We start from the raw sequence: 16,264 nt of genomic DNA on the forward strand, positions 1-16,264 counted from the left end.
CCTCTGTGTGTCTGAGCCCTTTCCTCTTCTTAGGAAGGCATCAGTAATTGTATGTAAGGCCCACTCTTAATCCAGTATGGCTTCTTCATGATTTAATTACATCTGCAAAGACTATTTCCAAGTAAGGTCACCTTTTGAGGTTCTAGGCAAACATGAATTTTTTGGGGGGCCAGGGGACACTATTCAATCCATTATATGATTATTGCTTTTTTGTACTTTATAATTTTTAATGTAATTATAATTATATTACTTTTTATACTCTTAGATAATTTTTATAATTAAATTACTTTTTATAACCTATATAAAATTATATTTATATAAATAAAAATAAGTTAAAAAAATACCTGTGATCTCTGCAGATGAGGCACTTTGGACCCAGCCACTCTCTGGCTGGGGGACTAGGCGTAAGCTGTGGGAGCAGAGGGCCACATGAGTAAATACGGAGGTCATCTCTTGCTAGGGGCCTCATATAAGGTGTGGGGGATGGTGCTCAGGGCATCCCTGCCAATGATGAGTTGAGCCAAACAGAGATCTGGGAAAGAGATTGGGTCTTTCCTCTGCTTGAAATTGTCCAGGGGCTCCCTCCCATTCCTGTGGTAGTTTCATGGCTTTGACCCACAAGGCCCTCTGTGAACTGGAACCTTCCATTTCCTATCCTCCCCTCCACTCTGGTGAAATAAACATAAAAGATAAAAATGTCGTGAGTAAACTCCTGGCTATGATAAGGCAATAAAAGTTCTAAGCGCTGCCTCTGCTCCTCTTTGGTTGAGTTCTGGCCTTCTTGGAGCTCTCCTCAGAAGGCTGAGTTCAGCCTGACCAGGAATGCATGAGGACTTGTATTTCTGGGGCAGCCTGGACCTACACTCTCCAAGGAACCCTAGGAACTAAAGTAGGCACCAGGAAGCATCTCTGCTTCCTAAGCACTTTTCCCCTCAGATGAGAAGCCGGCTTGCCCAGGAGCGGAGTGTGAAGCTGGATGCTTTCCAGCGCGTACAAGAGCTACAAAGTCAGCTTAGTGACGCTGAGCAATCGTCTGTCCGGATGAGCTCACCAGGCGGTAAGCAGGTCCCCTGCTCTGGCTAGCACAAACTCCCAGGCTCTGGGGTCTGAACTGAGGAGGATCTCAGGGACTAGCCGTAACAACCCGGTGGTTATTGACTGGGGGCTCTGTGATGGCTGTTGAATGAATGAACGATACATGAATGAATGAAACTTAATTGTGATTTGCAGCCATAACTTTCTACTTTAGTTTACCTTAGAGTATTTATGTCCTATACTAAAATGTTTTAGTCATAAAAACTGGCTTGTAATATACCACTTAAAGAACACTGGGTACTTCACTGTCTTAATCCCTTGGAACATCAATGACCACATCTATATCTCAGATGTTATTTAGAAAGTGTATTATGATTCTTGGGTGCTGGAGGCTTGAAGAGCCCTCTGGAAGTGGCAATCAACACCGCCCTCTGGGCAGTACAGCTAGCAAGAAGCGTGGAACAGAGGCCAAACCCGGGATGTCTCTAAACTAGCTTCCTCCCCTGTAAGTTGAGGACAAAATAAATTCTAAGTTCTTCTATCAAAAATGTCATCAAATATCAATAACCACAACTGACTTATTGTTAAGATCAGCCAAGTCTCTGCTTTTCTCTTCTGGTGGAGCCTGGTGGTTGGGTGTGTGCGCTTTGGTTCAAATCCTGGCTCAGTCACTGCTCGCTATGTGACCTCAGGTTAGCCTGTCTGTAAAATGGGAATATCCCCTCAAAAGGGTATTCTGAGGATTAAACAAAATAAAGCACATCTGCCACGTAGTACAGAGGCACTAACTAACTGTACAAATCTTGGTTCCTATACTTTCATACGTGTGTGTCCTTTATGTTTGCTTTTGGCTATTTACTAGGTGAATATATAAGAAAACAGAGCCTTTCAGAAACAGAAAGATTGGCATCAAAGATCAAGTAGACAAAGGTGGAGTGACTCTGGGTTTACTAAGAGCAGGGCTGGTGGGGCACCTGGGTGACTCAGTTAAGTGTCCATGTCTGATTTGGGTTCAGGTCATGATCACAGGGTCTTGGGATCAAGCCCCATGTCAGGCTCCACGCTTAGCATGGAGTTTGCTTGACAGTCTCTCTCTCTCTCTCCCTCTCTCTCTCCCTCTGCTCCTCCTTCCACTCACACTCTTTCTGTCTCTCTCTCTCTCAAATAAGTAAATAAAATCTTAAAAAAAAAAAAAAAAAGACCAAGGCTGGGCTCAGCTATAAAGCCCAGGGCCCTCCTTCCTGCCTCTATGCCTGCTGCCTGGGACCTGAGAGCAGGTCTGATTTTCCTCACCTCAGTTGGCCTGTCTGAAGAGAAAGAACATACACATATCCAAGGCCCTATTTTGACCACTGACCCTGAGCATTCTGTACCTTGCACTCTCCTTCTCCACATTCCCTAGGATTTTTCTGTCTCTCCCTTGCCCCTCTGCCTCCATCCAACCATCTTCTTCTTCTTCTTTCTTCTTCTTTCTTCTTCTTCTTTTTTTTTTTAATAAGTAAGCTCTGCACCCATGGTGGGGCTTGAACTCACCACCCTGAGATCAAGAGTCAGACACTCTACCAGCTAAGCCAGCCAGGTACCCCAGCCAAGCATCTTTTAAATCTCTTTCTGGGTTAAAGTGTCCTTTCAAACTGCCATCCATGTCCTCCAACAGCTGCACATTTAGGAAGGAGAAACAGAGTGAGGCACAAGATGGGTAGGGGGGCAGAACCCTAATTCCCGGAACTGGGGATGTGGCAGGAGTAAAAGATAAGCCTTTCCCTGGAAACAGATGTAAAAGTTATTCCTAAACCTCAGCCCTCATCTGTCCCCTCTTAGTGACAGGACGAGCTTTGTGGAGGGCTCCCTACATGTAGATTCATTGGGGGAGGAGGGACTGGGTCATACCTGTCTATTTATTACCCATTATTACCCTATTTATTACCCAGCCTCCAAGGGGACAGCCAGGCACCTCCTGTACCATTAGTGCCAAAAGTCAGCCATTCCCACTCCCTTCCCAGCTGTTGTCCAGTTGAAAACCGGAGGTGACCAAGGTCTCTCCTTCCTGTAGCTGTGGTAGCAGCAGTCACCTTGCTCCCCACATCAGAGGCACCGGAGGCCAAGGCAGAGTTAGGGGGCCGGCTCTCTCTACTTGGCATTAGCATGGATTCCCCTTAGGATCTTGCAACTCCTGAGAAACTATAATATATTCTAGTGCAGCTGTTCTTAAAATACTTAAGGGGGAAAAAATGAAATCACTTGGCTGACAAAACTGTGAAATGTTCAGAGGCAGACTGCCTTAAGTTCTCCTGATCCAGCTTTGATGTTTTTCACGAGCACCAATTTCTCTCTCGCTGTTGCTGGGCTCTGAGAATGCTGCGAGCGGAGAGTAAGTGGAGACCCTTGGGAAGCAAGATGGCAGCCACCACTGTAGCTTCCTCTCTGTTCCAGCTCGAGGGGCAGGAGTCAGTCTGGAGATGGACAATTGAGAAGAATCAGCCTCAGACTGGGTCGACTCGGGTCACGTGTCCGGGTTTGAGCCAATCACTAAAGCCAGAGCCTAAGGTTCTCAGTGGTTTTAGGACCAGCTCACATGTCCCTCCCTTGCAGCTGAGAATGGGGTCAGCTCACTCTCTCCTTTTCCCAGCAACTATTTTAAATCTTTCTGGCTTCTTCACACCTTCCAACACTGTCCTCCTCCCCAGCCAACACGTCACCTCCAGTTTCACAGAGCAGTTAAAAGTCATCCAAGGGGAAACCCCTCTATAACTTGAGCCCAGCCCCCCTACATTAGCACTCAGCTGCTTCTTGGTCCCTCCTGGTAAAACGGAAAAGCTGCCCCTTCCCGGGGGCCTATCCCAACGCATGGGATCCCATTTAGTTCTACTTTTTCACTACTACAGGGGCCTTGTTCTAATCTTTATCTGCTTTCTTTCTACATACTCATATTTCCCACCCATCTACCCTTCTAATTTTGTTACTGACCATTATTTATTGATCATATATGTGCCAGAATCATAAAATCCACCATAAAATAAAATGAATAGCTATCCAATTGCTTGAGCCAGAAATCTGGGAGCTATTCCTTGTCACCCTGCAAATCCAGTGAATTACCAAATCTGATTAATTTGAATATCCCTAAGTCTGTCCACTTCTACCCATCATAGTCCAAGTCAACCATCATATCCTTCTCTTTCACTTGGTCATGTGACCCTCAGGCAAAAAATTCCATCTGGGTTTTGTCATCTTCACTCAGAACTGATGAAGTGGATTAGATGTTCATTTTATGCTCAAAATTTTATGGATTAAATCTAGGCCTATACACTGCAACCAGAGATATGATTTAACATTTTTTAACATTATAGGCCTTAAACCTCGGGCTCAGTATTCCCTACGTTCTGCTCCCACATCATCCAGACACTCCCAGCAACACCTTTTAAGGACTCATCTTATGAGCAGTAAAATGACAAGGAGGATTCAAAGGCCAGACACCGTAAGTAATGATAAATTTGATTATATATGTGAAACAATGAAAAATGTAAATATGAAATTATGGTTTTAGGTTCACTTCAAAAGTACATTAAAAATATCAGGCTCTTATCTAGATACTTGGATCTAAATAATAAAATTCTGGATTTCTCACAGAGGGAATTTGTTCATGAACTGTTTCTGAATCGATGACTGGGAAAAAGGATGGTCCAGGGTTTCCCACTCTACCTTCTTGCTGATGCTACTCCTCAGTAACAGAATTCTGAATATCAAAACATTTCATCCCCAAAGCACTTACTCAATTACAATGAAATAAATGGATGTGGAAGTCAGTATCAACACCTTGCCGTGTTCCGTCTCTGAATCTCTTCTTTTCCTTCCGTCATCTGCAGTAATTAACTAGCAGTATGAGATCTCTTATCTGAGTTCCCTGGCAGAGCAGAAAGTTTCAGAAGTCATTTTAAAAACATGAGAAATCTACCCTCCAAAGAAATTCTTGGGACACAGATTAGGTCAAGGTACAGAACATATATGTAGATTTTTTTTTAAATATTTCCATTTTTGGTTTATGTAAAACATTTACCCTCTTCCACTGCCTTCTCTGCATTACTTTGATAAGTATTATACTCTTTGCCCCATTGTTTTTTAGAATCCCCTCCAGAAGTTTACATGTCAACCCATTTAAGAATTCCTGCCTCTTGCTTTGAGGAAAATTAAAAGGAAAAGATTTAATCATATTGTCAGAGAAAAATATGAGGGTATAATTTTGCAGATGATGATCTAGTTATCGGATCAGAAATTTCCAGCAGTGTTTCTGAACATGCGGTTAAGGAGTCATACACAGAAAGGGAAGAAACAGATCAGGTATATCAATTTAAGGTCCTTGACCAAGTAGGACCACATTATCAATCCCCGCCATTCGCTTGACCTACCAATCTCTGTGCAGTCAGCTTTCAGTAAAAAGTGAAATTCTAGTCTATGTCTGTTTCTACAAAAACCTTTTCCAAAAAGAAGCAATATTCAGTTGGCGTTTATGGGACCACAAGGGCTTTTAAGATTCACTCCATCCCCGTTTCACTCCCAAAAGCAAATGTTGCTCTTATAGGTGTAGTTGGTGATTACAGCTCATGGTTGAGAAGGCTGCTTAAGTAACTAAATGCATCAGAGGAGAGCCACTGTATCACAAGATTTAAAAGGGTGATGGTCTAAACAAACCCTAATAAATAAGGGAATGTTTTGTAGCCCATTAACTTGTGTACACTATAAAAACCCCAAGCAAAAAGCCTAAGGTCCAGGAAAGGCACAAAAGAATTGGAGCCTCTTTGAATCGAAGTTCTGAATTCTTAAGAAAGGCCTATAAGACAAATCAGATAAATACAGACTGAGGAGGAATGTACACATGCTGGGATGTAAGGCCACCAAGACTTTCTAAAAAACAAAACACTACACTAACACAAATGATAAACTCTTAAGGAATTTTTAGATTACTCCATGTATGGGATATCTTTTTTCTTTAGATGATAATGGCTTTTTGTTGATAGATTTAATTCGTAACCAGTTCCCTTTATGACAAGTGGCAGGTACAAGAAGGCGCCGTAAATGGCCTGCCCCAGACTGGATGAATGATCTTGGTCCCATGAGTAACAGTGACTTTTAATGATATCTCCAATATCTGTTTAATCCTTATATTACAGGTACCTATTAAACACGAAAGAAGGACTGACAACGTCTTTCTACCCAACGTGGCAGAAAATGTTCAATGTTCAGCTTTTCAAGTTCACACAGCTCCATCCATAATCCCATAAAGACCTGATTGGTAATCATATATCATTTTCCACATTTTATTTCCTTGAGCATTTGAATGAATAAAAATGATTCTAACCTCCATGAAACCTTGATCTAATTTTTATTATCAGTACTATGAAGACAGTGTGGAAGGACTGAGATGATTATATCTGAAATGTCCCAGGCGAAGTAGGGCTCGGCCCTAGGTTTTAGGAACTAAGAGTTGATTTGCACTTCTACAACCTGGGCCTCAGCTTTGGTCAATCAACAGCCTCTCATTGTGGGTTCCAGATTACTGATGAGGTGTGCGAACCAGGAGAGAGTGCATTGCTGCTAAGCAGTAATTTTTAGTAAGTGAAAAACCAGAGAAGATTAATCTCAATACATTTCAGAGCACTCATTTCTATTTGTTTCACTTAAGAACATCATCCTCTCTTAACTAGTTTTTTGATTCTGCCTACAAATACTGAGACCCTCTTCAGAGTTTTGCGAAGTCCTAATGCAAGCCTTTTTGTTCAGACAAGAAAATGTATCCTGAGTAAAGGAATAAATGGGTAGATGAATGGAACAAGAGAAACATTTACATACATATATTTATATATTATATTTGTTTAACTTTTCAAATTAAGGGTAAGGTTGAGTCTATTTCAAGTAGAATAAATTATCGCCTTACACTATACACAATGAATTCCAAATGGATTCAAGATCTATATGCACACACACACACACACACACACACACACACACACACACTTATTTCTTAAGTAGAACATGAGAAACAAAAGCCAAGAGGAAGATTGATGACTTGGATGTCAAAGCTACAAATTCAACATGACAACATGACAATATGGTACCAGTTATCAATTTATGCCTCTCAGCTCTAAATTCATCCTTGTCTGCTATAATTTAATTAATATGGACCCTGTAAATCTTTCTTCTTTGCCCACTGCAAGATTTTAAGCTTTGTCAGGAGAGAGTACTGGAGGGATCCTGAAGAAGGAGGTTCTGGGGTGCTTCTCTTGGCAGGTTCCTGCTATGTTGACATGCTTCTGTCTGAGAATGCGCACGGGAGCATGCAGCTTCCTGGTGGAGGGCCACTGGCATGGCGCCTTCTGTGAAGGGCTTTCTCCTCCTGCTTCTCCTTTCCTGAGGGCTACTTCCCAGTCTTCGTGAACTTCTCTGCCATCCAGTGAGCCTTTGAGGTCACACCCTCTCCAGTTTATGTCAGCTCTGGAGGGTCGTGGCTGCTCACTATATCTGCTATCCCTGTTTTCTTCAGAGCTCTCTTTATTGCTTCCCAGCCAGTCCTCCCATTACGTCAACCCCTTGTTATAGTTAATAATCCTTTCTATTAAACTTTCTCACAGTTGGATTACTGTGGGGGTTCTATCTTTTAATTGACCCATGAGTAATATAGAACTGATACAGTTCAATAATACAGAACTGATACCAGTAGTGGAGTGGTCTTAGGGGACAGACTCACAAGGATGGGATTTGGGGATTTGCTTGGTTGCACCCTTGGGCGTGGACACAATGCTGAGCTCCTTGACAATAAGAAATGGAAGACTAGTAATCCCTTGCATGCAATGGCATGACAATTAACCAAGTTACTACCCACGGTTGACTTCGATGAAGTACCTACTTGAAGCATGTGCTTCAGGAGCTTAAATTGTTACCACACTGACTCTCATGGCAATAATCATGACCATAAATACCGGGGTGTGGGATGGACTTTCTTGGATGCACTTTAGCACTTACAGAAGAAAATGACAAGCTCCGGTCCTTTAATTCTCAGCTCGGATAATGGTCTGAAAGTCAGAGAACTTCCATAGCAGCCTTCAAAAAAATCTCTTATTTCTTGTAGTCATAGGGGTAATACTGCTAAAAAAAAAAAAAATCCAGCACAATTTTTAATTGTGCAGAATGCTAATGACAATGACAGTTGAAATCACAATTTTGTCATTTCTCATTGCTGTTGAGATGGGCTCTCTCATTTCAGTGGTTATGATGCAGTCCCAGAATAGCAGAAGACAACGGCCAAGGACAAGTAGGTATGTCTATTATAAGGGGCAGCAGGGTCCTGTCAGTAGTCAGATTATAGACCTGGCACATAGAGATCTTTGGTGGTCAGTGTGTACCCCCAAATGAAATCACATGGGCAGCCAATTCAAATATTGTTTGATCTATACAACAGGAGAAACTCTGGTAGTCAGAAACCTGGCTTGAGTCAGCATAGAGGAGAGTCATAATCTCTCACCCAGATTCCAACCCCACATTGGGTGTGGAGTCTTCCTAAAAAACAAAATCTTGATTCTTGGGAACTCAAAGCACACAGTGGCTCAACAGTCAAAATGAAGGCTTACAGCGAGGTAGCAGGAGTCTCAGGTTCAGATTACAGTGGACCTAGTCAATCCATGGGCCCACCATGTGGTTATTTCCTGAATGTATAATTGGAATAGACATCACGAACAACTGAAAAGACTCCTCGACTGGTTTTTAACCCATGACTTGAAGCCTTGTTATTTTAGGAAGAGATCATTGGGAGCCCCTGAAACTTCCCCTTTCTGGAAAGTAAACTAGAAGCAAAATTATATCCCTGGGGAAACTGCAGAGATTAATGCCACCTTCAAAACGTTAAGGAAACAAGGATGATGAGACCTATCACATTGCCACTTAAATCACCACTTTGGCCTGTGCAGAGAACAGGTGGATCTTGGAAAATGACTAGGGACTATCAGATTCCCATCTTAACGAGGTAGTGATTCCAACCACAGCTGCTGTCTCAGATGTAGTATCTTTACTGGGGCAAATGAATATCCTCTTGGCCTTCGTTATGCAGTTGTTGACCCAATTTGTTACGCCTTTTGCTCCATAACAAATTGTAAGGACCATGAAGAGCAGTTAGCTTTTACCTGGTAGGGCAGCAGTATACTGTCGGAGTCTTGCTTTAAGGCTTTGTCAATTCTACTCCCTACCATGATATAGTCGGTAGAGAGCTTGATCATCATGATATTCTACAAAAGACACTATGTTTACAACATGCTGATTGGATATGAGTAGGAGATAGTATTTGGTGTCTTAGTAAGACATACAAGAACTAGAAGGTAAAGGACAAATTCCACAGAAATTTAGGGCTGTTAACCCCAGTGAAGTCTCTGGGGGCTCAAGGTTTTGGAGCATGTTAAGGGTCTTCCTCTAAGGAGAAAGGCAGTTTGCTTAGGCTTACACCATATACTGTGAAAAAAAAGGCATGATGCTCAGTAGGCCTTTTTGGATTTGAAGGCAACATGCGCAACATTTGAGTTGGCTATTTCAACCCTCCTCTAGAGTTATCTGTAAGATTACCAATTTGGAGCGGGGAGCCTAGCAAGAGAAGGTTCTGTCATGAACTAGAGTTACAGTATAAGCTGCTCTGCCATATAGGTCCTATGATCCAGCAGAGCCAGTGATTCTAGAAGTATCCTGGCACATATGGAGCCCTTCTCAAGCAGAAACACAGGGCAAACCTTAGGGTTCTGCAGCAAATCCCTGCCCTCTTTTGAAGGCAACTATTCTCCTTCTGTGCCTTGTAGAGACCGATTACCCAACCAAGGGGTGGTAGGTGAGCAGATAGCCTAAGCTTCACATCATGATTTGGGTGTTTGAGAGTCTACCTAGTCATAAACTTGAGCATGCACAGCAGCAATCTGTTATCAATGGAAATAGTATACACTTAACTTTCTGGAACAGGTCTGAAAGGTACAAATAGCTTCCGTGAACATGTGGCTCAGACTCTTTCAGCACCAATGCCTGTTGCTGCCTCTTCCTCAATCAATACCTCTGGTCTGGATTGTTTCTAACAACTAGCTAGCCAAGAAAAAAAAAATTAAACCTGGTTTATAGATAGGTCTGCATGATATATTGGATCCACCCAAAAGTGGACAACTGCAGCACCATGGAGCTCAGGAGTGGATCTAAATAGAAGGGGCGCAAGAGGGGCGCCTGGGTGGCTCAGTGGGTTAAAGCCTCTGCCTTCAGCTCGGGTCATGATCCAGGGTCCTGGGATCAAGCCCCGCATCGGGCTCTCTGCTCTGCAGGGAGCCTGCTTCCTCCTCTCTCTCTCTCTCTGCCTGCCTCTCTGCCTACTTGTGATCTCTATCTGTCAAATAAAATAAATAAAATCTTTAAAAAAAAAAAAAAGAAGGGGTGCAAGAAAATCTTCCCTGTGAGAACTCCAAGTAGTGCATTTGATTGTCCATGGTGTCTGATCTGAGACATGGCCAGAAGTGCAAATCCACACGAATTCTTGGGTAGTTGCTAATGATTTGGTTGGACAGTTAGACTTGGAAGAAATAGTAAAGGTTGGTGAAAAGTAAATGTGGATGGATCTCGGAATGGGAACACACTCGATATTCATATCCCATGTCACTGAACGGCATCTATGGCAAAGAAGGCTCTTATTAAGTGGATAAAATAATGCGCTCTATGGGTGTCAGTCTCTTTCCCCAGCTACCCCAGTGCTTGTTCAATGGACCCATGAATGTGACCTATGCATGGGCTCAACAACATGGATTTCCCCTTATCAAGGCTGACATGCACTACTGACTACTGCCTGATCTGTCAGGAGCAGAGACCAATACTGAGGCTGAATACGGTATTAATCTCGTGGGTAACAACCATCCATGTGATAGCAATTTGATTATATTGGGCCTTTTCCATCATAGAGGACAGAGATTCATCTTTGGTAGAATATACACATTCTGAATATGGTCTATAATGCTCCTGCCAGCACTGCTAGCTGATGCACATACTAACAGAATGCTTTATCCACTGTCACAGCATTTCCTATAGCACAGCTTCTAGTTAAGGAATCAATTTCACAGTAAAGGAAATGTTGCCGTAAACTCATGCCTGTGAAATTAACATGCCCCAACACCCAGAAGTGGCCGGGCTGACTGAAAGGTGGGATAATTCACTGAAAACTCGTTGTAACTCAGTCGTAACCACCTTGAAAGGATGGAGTTGTCTCACAGAGGTAGCATACGTACCCAGGAATCAAGAGGTAGAAGTGGGTATGACTCACGGTGATACTTCTCATCTCAGGAACCTCAAGCTGAGCTGGTTTGGAGGTCTTAGTTCCCAAGGTTTGTTTCAACCAGAGACACAACAATGGGTCTAATGATTTAGGATCTAAGGTGAGACTGCCACTTGGCCATCTTGGGATTCATAAGCCACTAAATCAACAGGCAGTGAAAGGTGTTACCCTACTGGCTGGAATGGTCGATCCTTATTACCAAGGGGAGATTGTAGTGCTGGTACACAATGGAGGCAAAGGCCATATCTGGGACATGGTGGTTCTCTAGGTGCCTGAGCACTTCTATACCCAATAGGAAAGATTAATGAAAATCTACGCAACCAAAATAGAACAGTAGAAGACTCACACCATTTGGTAGTAATATTTGGGTCCCCACCAGGAGAACTGACCACTTGAGATTCTCAAGCAAGGGCAAAATAAACATTAAGTAGTGGGAGATCATAAATTGACAGAAAAAAGGACTTTAAGCTTTGAATCCACCTGTTGCCCGCTCCATCATTATGACAATGAAGTTGAATGAATACTTCTTTGCTAGGTGGCGTGATGTTTTGTCAGACAGTACTGGAGGAATTTCTTTTCCTGGTTCTGGGAAAAACTTTAGCAGTGCACACATCTGAGCACTGTGGTATCACTGGTATAGTACCCTCTTGAACATGGCTTACCCTGCATCCCCTTGGATGGCTTCGCAGATCACCACCGGCATATCATTTCCCCATAGCTGCCCGGTGGTGGATTTGCAGCTACCACAAACTTCATCCAGAGAGCCAAGGTTGTAACCTTAATATTTCTGGAATTTGGCTTGAGAGAGGACAGAGAGCAGCCACTTCTTATATTTGCTATGCCAGTATTCTTCAGAGTTCTTCACTGCTTTGTTTGTATTCCTTAAAATATTACAGATAATGTGTCCTATCCCTCCAATCCACTCTTAGGTCAAACTTCCCCTGTTCATATTTGTGGCTTCTATCTCCTGATTGTACTCTTGTGATATGGACACCATAATCAAAGATGAAGACTTGAAGGATATATCAAAGAAAATCCATTTGACCATAGATGAGCACCCAGCACGTTTTAAGAGAAAAAATCCTACAATTAATAAGACACGATAGAAAAAGACAATTCACAGAGGAAGTACAAATTAAGGACAGTAACCAAGTAAATCATTTCACTCACCAGAGTATTAAAACTTTGCCAATATCAGATGGAAAGGATATAGAAACTCTCAGGTACACTGGCTGGTGGGAATTGGAAGGCAATCTCAGTTTGTTAAAATGTACAGAGTGTGGATGGAACTAGAGGGTTTTATACTGAGCAAAATAAGTCAATCAGAGAAAGACAATTATATGATCTTACTCATAAATGGGATTTAAGAAACAAAACAGAGGAGCATAGGGTAAGGGAGGGAAAAAATAAAACAAGACGTAATCAGAGAGGGAGACAAACCATAAGAGATTCTTAATCATAGGAAACAGACTGAGGATTGTTGGAGGGGAGGGGGTGAGGGATGGGGTAACTGGGTGATAGACATTAAGGAGGGCAGTGATGTAATGGGTGTTATATAGAAGACTGACCAATCACTGACCTCTACCTCTGAAACTAACAATACACTATGTATTAATTGAATTTAAAATTTAAAAATGAGTTAAATATAAAAAGCTCAAAGTGTAAACCCTATGACACAGATCTCCCCTTCTCTACCTTTACACTAGACAGAAATTCACACATAAACAAGGGGGCAGGTGCAAAGATACTGCTCTGCAAAAGTGTTACTAAAAACTAAAAATTGCAAACCTACTATCCTTCCATAAGCAGATACTTATGATGCTCATACTACATATGCCCTCAGAGAATTGAAGAATTTGGTATAGTTACATACACTAACTTGAGATGTCCAAGTAGTGAGTGAGAAGTTGCAGGCTAATATTAACACAAAAATCCACATTATGTATTTTCTAAGGGTACATACAATATATAAAAAAAATGCTGGCGGAGGGGGTGTTTAACACCAGACCAGTTCCAGTAATTACCTCTGCAAAGTGGAGGAGCCGGCAAGGGGAAGGGATTAAGGGACAGTCAAAGCAGACATACTTATCTTGCATAGTTTAAGAAAAAAATTAAGAATATGTATTTATATATTCCTTGAAATAAAAATTAAAACTTTAAAGGTCCCATCTTGAGACTGCATTTGCCCTCAAACTGGACAGTGCACATTAAACAGTAGTTTTCAATACACTGGACTTCGGGCAAAGGACAACGATCCTTGAAGGACAGGAAACTATGGATCCAGACAACTGCCCTGAATTTCTAAGCCATGATGTGGGGAGAGGATGCCCAGACAGAGCCCAGTGCACTTCCTGAGTTGAGGAGATGGAGCTGGAAGTCACGGCAGCTGAAGGCAGCTGGAGTTCCAGAGCAGAGCACCGCCGTGGAAGGCTACAGAACTCCAGAGATCTGCGGAGTACAGTCTCAGCAACATGACGATCAGCAGACGCAGGAGGTAGCTAACCACGGCTAGGAAAGGTTTCCAGGAAACAGTACCCGGAAGCCCGCACAAGGCTAGGAAAAGAGCCTGTCCCCGCTCGCCCAGACTGGGAAGCCTCGTAATCCAGGGGCTCTGAGTACTCAGAAGGGTCTTGCCTAAGAACTGGACAACTATTAGCCCTCCAATAAATGCTGCTCTGCTCCCACCTAACAAAGTTTAAAACGCCAAGACCTAAAAAGGATCAAACTGTTTTCTCTGTACAAGAACAAAAATAACCAGCACCCAACAGGTTATAATTTACATCTTGCACGCAAAGAAACAGGAGAAGCATGACCCATAAAGAGGAAAAAAAATCAAACTGACCCAGTATTAGAATTAGCAGACATAAGCATTAAAAAAAAACCAACCACTGCATGCTCAAAAACTAAAGAATGGGTATGGAGACATGAACAATATAAAAACACCCAAAATGAACTTCTAGAAACGAAGACATCTGAAATGGAAAACACACTAAGATTAACAGATTAAACTGTAGCCATTAGTGAACTTGAACACAATAATTTGACATGAAACAGAAAAAGATTAAATTAAAAAACTAAACAGTACATGAATGAGCTGTGGGTCAACTTCCAGCAGCCCCCACGTAATTAGAATCCCCAAAAGAGAAGGGGAAGGATTGAAAAAAAATATTTGAAGAAATAACAGCTGAGAATGTCCAAATCTGATGAAAAGCATATATCCAAGAAACCCAACAAACCCCGAGCACAAGAACGACTAGCACAGCACATCACTTCAAATTGCTTGAACAGCCATAGAGAAAAATCTTAAAAAGCAACAAAGGAAAACAAAGACATGTGCAGAGGAACAGAAGACGAAGAGGACAGATTTCTCAGAGAACAATGCGCGTGAGAACACAATGGATCAACATTACCGTGCTGAGAGCACTAAAGCACTACAAGTTTCTGACGAATGCGGATCTGCTACTAGCCACTGGTCTTGGAGAGCAATAGAGAGTGAGCAGACAACCCATCCCCAAACAGACTGATAAGGTAAATTCACGAACATTAAATTTCATCATCAAAATGCAAAAACACTTCAGTTAATAAAAAAGAACAGATTAATTCAATTAACATGTAGATTTATTTTAAATCAGTTTGGTACATGATACAGATTGGTTTTGCAGTTTTTAATGAACTGAAATAGAAATTTCTAAATACAGCAGTGTCTGCCTGTGCAACAAGTATCTGTAAGGTAAAATAAGGTGTTTTGATAGAACTACATCCACATGAACAAATCAGGAGAAAAATCCAAAAACGTTTCTGTACCTTCTGGATTAAAAAAAAAACAAATTATTAACGGCTCAAGATACTAAAGAAAGGGGGAAAAGGCTGTGAGTTCCGTTTTAAGAGCTCTTCTTGCAAAATCTAACTGGTTTCATATTATGGTTCTGTTGTCAGAGCAGGATTCAAGACTACAGAAGATGAGAAGCTTCATCAGCTACATTTTCACAAAAACAGATGTACTGACATTAATGTGTGACAAGGTATTCGTATCTAGGTAAATGATAATTATATATCACTGTAGCTAAATTTTGCCGCTTTGGGAGAAATGGAGACTCTGTATTTTTTCAAATGATTCTTGGATCTTACAGCACTCACTAAAAACTAACAGCCATGGCACCATAATAAAAATTTCTGTGAGGTTCCAAAAACTGGTATCAGAATATTACTAATGAAAACACAAAAATGTGAGGTAAACCTACCTTTTCCCAAAAACCTTTGAAGCCAGAGATTTTAAACAATTAAGGCACTTGAAAACATTAAGTGTATGTACAAATGTGCAAGTAAAACAAACTAGCTGTACCAGCAAGTAACAAAGAAACAGTAAATCTTCATTTTAAGAACCTTGAATATAATCATATCTAAATGTAAGGAATTTTGGCTTATGAAATGGACCAAAGCAACTCCTCATTTCCTACTACAAAATATTGAAAACCAAGTGCTAAACTCAGCCCCTATAGGCTAAAGAAACTAAAAACAGAACAAAACCAAAAACAAACCAACAAAAAAACCTTTTAATGACCTAGAAAAGCAAAAGCTTTTTTAAAACTAATGAAAACCTCTGAACTAATCCAGTATGTCAAAGGCAGGGGAGACGTATCCCTCTGAAACTGAAAAAACTAGTGCTTCCTAAAGAAACTAAAAAAAAATAATAATAAAGTACGCATGCTTAATGTACTACAGGAATTGCAACCAAAAAGAAAGAATGGGAGAAAAGGAGAAAGGAAGGAAGGAAAAATGGAAGGAAGGAAGGGAGGGAGAGAGAAAAAGGAAAGAAAGAAAAGAAAGCGCAATCTGTCTATCCAGGGCAATCATCATTAAAAAATCTACAGTAATCCAATCAACCGAAAAATCCTCAGA

General features: G+C 41.5%; 1 protein-coding gene across 1 annotated transcript in view; it reads left to right on the forward strand.

The window, feature by feature from the left end:
* The window catches only part of LOC116868158, a 174,313-nt gene extending 167,926 nt beyond the window's left edge, over positions 1-6,387 (forward strand). The window contains exons 45-47 of the mRNA XM_032858279.1: positions 937-1,057; positions 4,383-4,510; positions 6,201-6,387. Coding sequence (XP_032714170.1) covers positions 937-1,057; positions 4,383-4,510; positions 6,201-6,311 — 360 coding nt within the window. The 3' untranslated portion in view covers positions 6,312-6,387. The remainder of the gene's footprint in view (positions 1-936; positions 1,058-4,382; positions 4,511-6,200) is intronic.
* The last annotated feature ends 9,877 nt before the right edge of the window (positions 6,388-16,264 follow it).

The sequence above is a fragment of the Lontra canadensis genome, unplaced genomic scaffold (genome assembly GCF_010015895.1).
Source record: "Lontra canadensis isolate GAN:19392208 unplaced genomic scaffold, GSC_riverotter_1.0 scaffold14, whole genome shotgun sequence".
NCBI classification, from domain to species: domain Eukaryota; kingdom Metazoa; phylum Chordata; class Mammalia; order Carnivora; family Mustelidae; genus Lontra; species Lontra canadensis.